Source organism: Prosopis cineraria, unplaced genomic scaffold (genome assembly GCF_029017545.1).
Source record: "Prosopis cineraria cultivar Desert tree isolate PC_DT_omini unplaced genomic scaffold, ASM2901754v1 PC2, whole genome shotgun sequence".
Taxonomy (NCBI): Eukaryota; Viridiplantae; Streptophyta; class Magnoliopsida; order Fabales; family Fabaceae; genus Prosopis; species Prosopis cineraria.
In genome coordinates this window covers 37,542,586-37,552,476 of record NW_026555333.1, presented here as the reverse complement: position 1 = coordinate 37,552,476, position 9,891 = coordinate 37,542,586, and the positions used below count along the sequence as shown (strand labels likewise).

At 32.8% G+C, this 9,891-nt stretch overlaps 1 protein-coding gene across 2 annotated transcripts; it reads right to left on the bottom strand.

The window, feature by feature from the left end:
• Positions 1–2,454: 2,454 nt before the first annotated feature.
• On the bottom strand, positions 2,455–8,097 carry LOC129304037 (U-box domain-containing protein 44-like). 2 transcript variants are annotated; one of them, XM_054943662.1, is made up of 6 exons: positions 7,451–8,097; positions 6,474–7,255; positions 5,139–5,445; positions 4,527–4,991; positions 3,070–4,190; positions 2,455–2,536 (listed from the first exon to the last, which is right to left on the bottom strand). In XM_054943662.1, exons 1-5 carry the CDS (start codon positions 7,932–7,934, stop codon positions 3,076–3,078), a joined length of 3,153 nt encoding a protein of 1,050 aa, XP_054799637.1. In that variant the 5' UTR covers positions 7,935–8,097; the 3' UTR covers positions 2,455–2,536; positions 3,070–3,075. The 2 variants fall into 2 exon arrangements, with proteins under 2 accessions (XP_054799637.1, XP_054799636.1); XM_054943661.1 differs by having other exon boundaries at positions 3,080–4,190.
• Between the last annotated feature and the right edge of the window lie 1,794 nt (positions 8,098–9,891).

Below are 9,891 nucleotides of genomic sequence, written 5' to 3'. Positions count from 1 at the left end.
AAATGTGCTTTTGTAGGAACAAATTATATTTGTTATCCTCAAATATATAAACATCCAGACAAAAAATATATAAATACATTTATATTGTGGTCTAGAATTCTATTATCTCTTTTGTACCAACAAAAAGTTTAACTCAAGTTTAAGCGCTATGTAATAAAACAAAAATTATTGTTATTGACAAAGCTTTACACTTGTATGGTTTCACCTGACTTAATTTCAATTTAGTTGAGGCCTAATATGAATTTTCAAAAATCAATCGACATCACTAAAGAAAATAAAAATAAAATATTTTTAAAAAGAAAAAGATTTAGGTGATAAGTTGCATATTTTAGACAGTGAGATTTGTCACAGCAATACAAATTACTTAGCACCAGAATATAAGGGAGCAGATTGATGAGCACCGCATGCTCTCATAATTCCTGAAACAATTTGGATGGTCTAGATTAAACTAGTTTTTATTTTTATATTTTTAAAATAAAATTTTATAAAATTTTAAATAAATATATTTGTTATCGACATGTAGCATTCATATTTAATCAAATCAGTTCAAATTTAATATTATTATGTACTATTCACATTCAAAATAACTGTCAGATTGACCATATAGATTTTTTCTGTACTGTTCATATTCAAAATAACTATAAGATTCAAAACAAATCAGAGTAAATCTTTATAATCAATTTATAAAAAAATATTAAATTTAGACTGATTTGATTAAATATAAACAGTGCATATTGATAATCAATAAATTTATTAAAATTTATAACTTTTTATTTAAAAAAATAAAAAATGTAGTTTAATCTGATCTAGATGATCTAGATTGTTTTAGGGGTGATGAGCACATGATGAACGTACTTCTAGAATATAATTGTGGGGTGTAATTCACTTGCGAGTTCATGTTTATCAAATCTTTTTTAATATTCTATACCTACCCATATAGCTTTTTAACAATGTGGATGCTACTTTATTCAAAAGAAAAAGTTGACAATCATTGTGAAGCATCAAACAAAAATACAAAAGTTTATTAACAAATATTGATTAAATTAATAAAAATTTGACTCATAATTTATGAGGTTGTGAGAGATCTTGCTGTCAATTTGATGATCTTGTTAATAAATGATAATTTATAAATATTTATATAAGCATTTTTTAAAATCTAAAAGCATGCTCTAACTTGGTAAGTCTTCGAATCTAACTCATCTAAATTTTTTGTAATAACAAAAAATTACAAAAGCTTCACTTATTGATGCTTGCCTTTGGATCATCCTTTTTACTTAGTGGGATGAATGTACACCATGCTTTTCTCCCTTCTAAAATCACTTGGTTCCTTCAATCCTACGGATTTGTTTTTTTTTTTTTTCCCTTTTTGGACTCAAATTTCTTGTAAAGATCTACAACGAATAATAATAATTGATTCAAAGGATATTGACAATTATTTTTTTTTCATAAATATCATAGTTGTTATTAATGTTTTCGAAGTTATTCTATTCGGTCTGCCCCTGAAATGTTTTAGAAGTTTTATTTTTTCTTTTTTTCTTTCGTCAGAATTTTAGAAGTTATTGCTTGTGCTAAGTTTTAGCTAATGTTTTCTTAAAGTAAATGGAATTCTCTATAGTCATGTGTTTGAAGAGTAAGTGACACATAAAGGTTTGATAGTGTGAGATTAGCTCTCTTCATACTCTTTAAATTTTCTCCACTCTGTTCTAAATATAGTAAACTCCCTCCTGTACAAAACGTATGACACTTTCTATATCTGCTTGTATTGGTCTAAAAGGTCAGGTACTTCGGAAAAAAGTTAGTAACGTTAAATTCTTCTTCTTCTTCTTTTTCACAAATCCCTCATTAATTTTATTGTAAAGAGAAACCATATTTTAAAAAATTAAAGTAGATAGATTCTAATTGGAAGGTAAACTTTTTCTTTTTTTAATTTTTGAATTGCAGTACAGGCATTAATGACTTGAAATTATAAGCAGATTAAACCAACGTCCTCCCATTTACACATTCATTGAGTTGATTTTTTTTTTTAACACCATTTTAAGGATACAAACCATTTTTAAATACTTTTCTTAATCCTTATAAAATAATGAAAAAAAATATCTCATATTTCATACTAGAGGAACTATAAGGAGTATACATCATCATGATAAAAAAAAAAAATTGGAATCGCTTTCTTAAGTTAAAATCAAAAAGATTTTTCCAACATTGAAATATCGAGAAGACCATGTCACAATTTTAGAAAATTTTATATTTATTGATATTTTTTATCCTTAAAAATATTAAATTTTTAAAAAGAATTTTCATTTAAAAATTAAATAATTTTTCTTCATTAAATTTATTTTTGTCATTTGATTTCATTACAGACGGGCCAAATAGTCACTATCACAGTTCTCCACTTTTCCTATAAATATTAATATACAACAACAATAAACCTTATCCTATTAAGTGAGATTAATATTAATATAAAATAAAATAATTATAAAAGAATACGTTACTTACAAGTTACAAATCATGAATAATACATCTCATTTTTCAAATCCTGCAGAACAGACAAGAAAATGTGTCAGTCAGGCAGAAATAGGAAGAGCATTGGGCCTTTGAGCTAACATTGGCCCAATACACATGGGTTGAGGCCCTGACCAATGGCCAGTGACCCAATCTCAAAATATCCATTAGCATCCATTGCCTGCTATGTAATAAGAAAAAGGACCGTAAATGATATTACTATTTCAATAAAAAAAAATTATAATTCAATATCATTGAATTCCTTTTTTAAAAAAATCCTCAGTATTGATAACCTAACCTAACATTGAAAAAACTTTAATGGAGCCTAGCACAAAGAACTATCCTTGAAATTATTTACACAAGTACACATCACTGGGAGATGTAAAGAATTCAAGTATTATAAACATTTGTGGCCAAGATGAACAAGCAAGTCTTGTAGCCTCCCCCTTTTGTTTTTTTACATGTATTTGTGAGATCATAGAGAGATTCTTTCATTTTACAACAAAAGAACAAGAGGGATAATATCCCAAAATAAAATAGAAGGAATAATGGGGACAAAAATTACACCTTCCATTACCTCCGAGCTCGAGGTTGACTTGATGTCCTCTCACTTAGAACTGATATTTGCTTTAGGTAGGTTAAAGCATCTTGAGCAAGCAACTTGGCGTTGGGATTCCCATGCTTAAAGGCTTCAACCAAGCCCCTCACAAGAGACTGATTAAGTGAGTGCTTAGGTATGTGATTTTCCACTCTCAGTATTTTCTCTATGATCCAAATGGTCTTCTCCTGAAGTTCCCCTGAGCTAGCCTCTGTGAAAAGTTTGATCACAGAATCAACCACACCCAATTGCTCAAGCTCATCAACTGCTCTCTTAAAGCTATTTGACGAATAGTCCAATATCAGTGTTGAAAGTGCCTCCACCGCAGCAACTTGGACACTAGTATCATTATCACTGAAGAGATCATTTAGAGGCTTTATACAGCTGGTCTTAAACAGGCACAATTGACTTTCTTCCTCACAGGGACTGTTGTGAAATGGACATGAAAAGTTTTGATTAGATGTCCTTCCACAAATGAACAAGAAGGGAGAGCAAAACCCACTAGAAGGTGAGGGTTCAGAGTCCCTTGAAATAACTGCCCTTCCAAATTCTGATAAGCTTTTTAATCCAAGGGCTGCAAGTCTTTTGACCTTTGGTTTGGAATTATATTCCAGCTGTTGACAGAAAATGGTCATGAGATGATTTTCTCTGACAACAGTAAGAGTTTGCTCATTAAGGCTCCTAGTGAACTGAAGTAAGAGACCAAGAAGACCTTCCAGCATGCCTAGCGCAGTCCGTGAAACCCTTGCATTGGAGCCGCGCCTCTGATTCTGAAGAGTAGCGACGATCCATCTAATGAAATCACCTCCTAAAAGTGATTTTAATTCATCTTCTGTTAAGGAAAGGTTGGCAAGTATACATGCTGCTGTTGCTCTCTCGTCCTCTGCAGATTGGTCATCTAACATTTTTTCTTTGAGTATGGTGAGCTTGTTAGAAAGTCTCAGCTCATTTCCTAGACCTTGACTGAACAGTTCAGATAGTAGCCTCAAAAGCTTCAGAGCATATATTCTGAGTTCGACTTCTGGGTGTTCAAGAAAGTTTGCGACCGTTTTAAAGCCATCCCCAGATTTTATATGCAAAGCTACTGACTCTGTAAAAATAAATAAATAAATAAATAATACATGGCATCATGCACCGTGCAATACCGGCCAATTTAGAGGCAGATGCATAAATTGCACATAGCTGTATAGTGCAAGTATTCTCACTTCATTATTTTATTCCATTACAGTAGCATCCTCTGGATGTATTTATACATGTAATTATTACTAAACTAATCGAAACCTAATACTTGTTGAAGTTCAAAAAGAAACAGACTGATCAAACATTTCATGAGATGCAGTACAAGAAATAATTAACGAGCACATGATAGAATACTGCAATATGATTATGCTATTAATATATTATAAGCTAGCTGACTAGAAATTACCTGACGCCTGCGGGGATGATGTTATTCCATAGAGAATGCGAAGAACATATACTTGACATTGAGAAGACACTGAGTCTAAAAGTTGCAAAAGTCTGAAAACAATGTTTTCTGACTGCATTGAATTCCCCTTTGTGTCAGCTGATGCTAATTCCCAACGCCCCGGCTTTGATACTATATTTGCAATTGTTGAAGCAGCTAATGTTTTAATTTCATCTGAAGGCTCCTGGTCATCAAAAAGAACACCAATAAGAGATGGAAAGACTGGAGGCTCAACAAGGATGGTTGCATTGTCATCCAATCCTGACAAGTTATATAATGCTTGCAGACTTGGTTCTCTTCCCTCTGACTTCGACAACAGGTCAACAAGTACTCCAGCACTTTGCCTGGCAATTTGCTCTTTATTGCTGTTTGTCAAGGTCATCCTTCCAAGCAGAGATGCCATCTCTATCCTTACAGTATCAGGTCCTGCCCCAGAATTTATCCAATTTCAAATTGTTTAGGGTTTTATTGCTTTCTACAAAAGCAAATGCCTTAAAAAGCTGATTTATCATCATTAGCGTATTTTTTTTGAAGTTGGAATGAACAGAAACTATTAGAAATTAGAATACATACCACCATGCAGCCGTGAAAGTAAAGGTTCAAATCTTCCCGCTGCTGCTAACCGCTGCACATTATCCTCCACCCTCTCCAACTGCCTTAAGACTTCCTCAGCTAACTTGGACAAAGCAGGAGACTCTAAATTTCCTGCCATACTTGTGAGGAGAACTAATGCCCCTTTCTCTGATGCAACCATTATGCAACAAGCTTCATCACTGGTGAACTCCAGTAATAACTTCACAGCATACTCTCTCTCTTTCTCTGTGCTACCAATAAGACTATGTACTGCCAACCTTGTGACACTCCCTTCAAGCATTATTTTCTAGAGATACACAAAACTTAGCATCAGAAGCCACAATATACGTGTCAGAAACTTGCGACACTATTGCCAAAAGAACAATGAGTCATCACTTTGCAGAAAAAAATTTTATACAGTAGAAGTGATAGTTTGTAATTAATTCCTTTTCCAAGTTAGTTTTCAAGACAACTTCTCTCTGTCACCGATAACAGCATCTAAAGAATCATGCAACAAGAAGTTTCAGCAGAGGCTTAAAAAAAGAAAACACACATTTTAAAAGAAACAATTAAGAGGAATATATAAAATTGAAATATGAAAAGTCTCCTGACCATATTTGCTAATAACAAACACAGCCACAGTTAATGAACGACTTGAGTCATGTCTGATGTGTCAGAAATTATTGTCAACAACTTGGACGTTTAGTTTTGGCATGCCATCATATGTATCACTGACTGTGCTTCTTATTAGGCTTTTCTTAGTAGTTTACTAGCTTATTCACTTCCTGGCTTCCTGCAGTGGTTTATATCATATCATATTGGATGGAGCTCAAAGTATTTAATTAAACATGGGAATTTCCATGCCTTCAACTTGCAAAGTAGTTATAGAAAGGCGACATTAACTACCAGAACAGTACATGGTTTAGAAGTGTTGCCATGGTACCGTAACCAAATTACATAGCTATACACTATTTTAGGATTCTGAAAGAGTTTGAGAATCTAGATAGAAAATTCTCTCCAAAGTGAATCAGTATCAGGTTCTAACAGAGAAATCTGAACAAAACAAACGCTATATATTCTGATTTATGGCAGCGGTTATGATTTCATATCATGGCAACGAACGCTCACATAAATTATGATTAATACGTAGCCAACTAAAATATTATATTACACCATTCTTTCCATTTTTAAACAAAAAAGTGGATTAATGTTATTTTAACAATCTACATATGCGGCTATTCTATCCTTTGAAAGGTAGGAAGAGGAATAAGTCTGTTTCATTCACTTATTAAAAAAAAAATTATAAATATTAAAAAAACATATAGAATGACTGGCCTTGCTTTCTTCATCTTTAGCCAAAGTAACTAAAGCCATCAGAGCTTTACTTCTCAACCGTGATCCAATAATCTTTGAGCTATTAGTAAGCAGCTTCACTATCAGTTGCACAATTCCAGCATTCCTGATTACATATCTGCTAGCAGGATGCTCTTCTGAAACCTTATAAATGTTATCCAAAGCTCGCTCAACGTGATCAATACAAAGTGGCTCCTCTGTCAAGTGCTCAGCAGCGGATTTTACTTGATACTCCACAACCCTGTTAACCCACTCTTCTATTGCCCCTGCCAGTCCAATATTGGGTTTCAGTTCCAAGGATTTGAGAACGTTTCCAGTGACAGGACAAGTTGGATCACGAGCATCCTCAATACACCTCTCGAACCAGTACTCTATAGCAGTCCGTTCATAGGTCTGGGACGTTTCCACAACCACGGGGTTCTTCATCACTTCCTTGGTCAATGGGCAAAGAAAATTTTTAAAGGGAAAAATCGCTGCATCATCTTCAAGGTCAAAGTCCAATTTTCGAGTCTCAATGTCAGGTTCAATAGACCAGTTATTCAAAATCCTTTCAAGGGAAGTTAAAATCCGCCGCTCCGTTACAGAATTTGAGCGCAATAGGTCATTCTTGAACAGCTTTATTTCGTTAGACAACTCAATATGATCACCTGGGTCAATCCCCAAAGAGCGAGCCAAATCCATTACTATAGCACTCTGCACCGCCTTGGTTGTTGGTCTTCCTGTCCCTTCTTTTTCCAGCGTACATTGTACTCTCTCTTCGTTCGCTGTAACCTACTTTCAAACACATTAGTGAAATTTGAGATACAAAGCTGAGTTACTAAATTTATGCTTCATCTTAAACAAAATAAAAAGAAAACGATTAATGTAGATGCTGAGGTATGATGAATATATATTCCAAAAATTGGAAGATCTCAGGATAGTATTGAGCACAAAATAATTTAGAAGAAAACAAAAATTACATTTCTTCGGAATAAAGAGAAAAGGGCTAATTACTCTGAACTGAGCAAGCTTCATGTCTCTGGAGAGATCAGAAGCTTTCTTTTGGAGGTCGGGATGGTCTTGAAGAGCCTCATCAAGCAAGGCGAGCCATCCTCCAATGGAGAAGGTGTGCTCCAGAAGGGACGAGCAGAGGGACTTGCAGTTGATCAATACAAATATCTTGCTGCTTTTCTCATAGACGGAAACAACTTCTGCAGCCTTGGATAGATCGCCGGACACTCCCTTCAGGGCGGTCTGCACCGACGACGGTAAGGTCTCCAGCGACGGTGATTGAACAGACAGGAGTAGCTGGTTGACGACAAGATGAAGCCGCCGAGCCAACCCCGAGAACCGTCGTGGATTTTCGAATGAGTAATGGTGTTCGTGGTCGCAGAGATCAGTCAATAAACGGTGGATGGATTGTACGGCAGAAGCCACCGGCGAAGAGAGATTTGCTGACGTCATTTAACGGCGAGAATTGGCTATGAAGCTTGAGGAGGGACCGGGGAAGAGAGAAACTGAGAAGGTTTGGTTCGGTGTTGATGGAAATGGCAAGAGCCACCGGAGACTAGGGTGCCGTTGCTTTGCGCGCCATGGCTTTGAAGAGTCAAAGGTTGACTTCAGTGAGACTGATTTTGTAATAAATAATCAGGAAAATATCAACCGAGAACCACTGCATGTATATATAAGCAAAAGGTTTAATAGATTCTGAAATTTTACTGCACTTCCTTAATTCTTCATTAATATTAATTTTATGTAAAATAATTTAATTATTTTTAAAATATAAAATAATAATAAAAAAGTTAATCCCACTATTCCAACCATCGAATCATCGGAGCTTTAACATCGGTGATACTTTTATTTTTTTTAATTGACAGAAGTAATAAGAAAGAGTTTGATCTTATAACCCATAAGCCACCTCAAAAATTTGGTGGCTTAGCCCATTTAATAATATATACCGAAAGAAATACATGAAGTAACCAAACTTTTAAACCATTTTCATGGTATAACATAATAATGTATTGTTAATTTCATAACATCATTTGTTACTTTATTTATGTTACTCATTAATCTGACATGGTCAATTATAAGTTGAGATTTTTAAAACTTCATATATTTTACTTATTAAAGTTAAATATATTGTTGTTAATCATGAAATAGTTGTTGTCGAAACACGAATGAATATTTGTTGATGAATGACTAATACTTGTATAATTAAGCCTATCCCATCATTTTTTTTAAACTTGAATGAATTATTGTTAATTTCAAACAAGTTGTTGTTAAAACCTAAATAGATACTTATTTGTAAAGGACTACTACTTGTGTAATTAAGCATATTCTATCCGTTTTTCTAATTTGTTAAACGTTGAATGAATTATTGTTAATTTTGAATGAATTATTGTTAAAACTTAAATAAATTCTTATTAATAAAAGGCTAATATTTATACAATTAAGCTCATCTTATATATATTTTTTAACTTATTAACGCCCGAATAATTATTAATTTTGAATGCATTATTGTGAAAGCTAGAAGGGATATTTGTTAATGAATGAGTAATACTTGTTCAATGAAGGATGGGTTTAATTGATTGTACAAGTATTTATCCTTCATCAACAAGTATCAATTTGTGCTTACACAACAATACATTCAAAATTAACAACAATTTATTGAAGCTTTAACAAATTAGAAAAACAAAAAAGATGAGTTTAATTATATAAATGTTAGTCCTTTACCAATAAATATCCATTCATTTTTTAACAATAATTGGTTTGAAATTAATAATAATTCATTTGGACTTTAGCAATTTAAAAAATGGACAAAATAAGCTTAATTGTACAAGCACTAATCTTTCATTAATAAATATCCATTCGAATTTTAAATAACTTGTTTGAAATTAAAAATAATTCATTTGAATTTTAACAAAAAGTTAATAGGATGGGTTTAATTATACAAGTGTTAATTATTCATCAATAAGTATCTATTCACATTTTGAAAATAACCATTTTGGCATCAACAATAGTACATTCAGATTTTAATAAGTAAAATATATGAAATTTTAAAGATCTTACTTTACAATTAACTATGTCAAATTAACAAATAACATTAATAAAATAACAAATAATAATTTAAAAGTAACAATACACTATTATGATATAATATAGAAGTGGTTTAGAAATTTAGTTATTGCATATATTTTGTTATATATTATTAAATGGGGGCATGGTAGTTTAGTGGTCACTAAACTTTTCAGATGGTCATTAGGTTATGGGATTAAGCCCCTCTTTTTCCAACCTCGCGAATTAAAAAATAAAAGTGCCACCAGTCATTAGTTTCAAAGCTCCAATGACAATAAGGTGGCTTTTTTTCACTGTACTATATTTTAGGAGCAATTTAATTATTTTATGTAAAAAATTAATATCA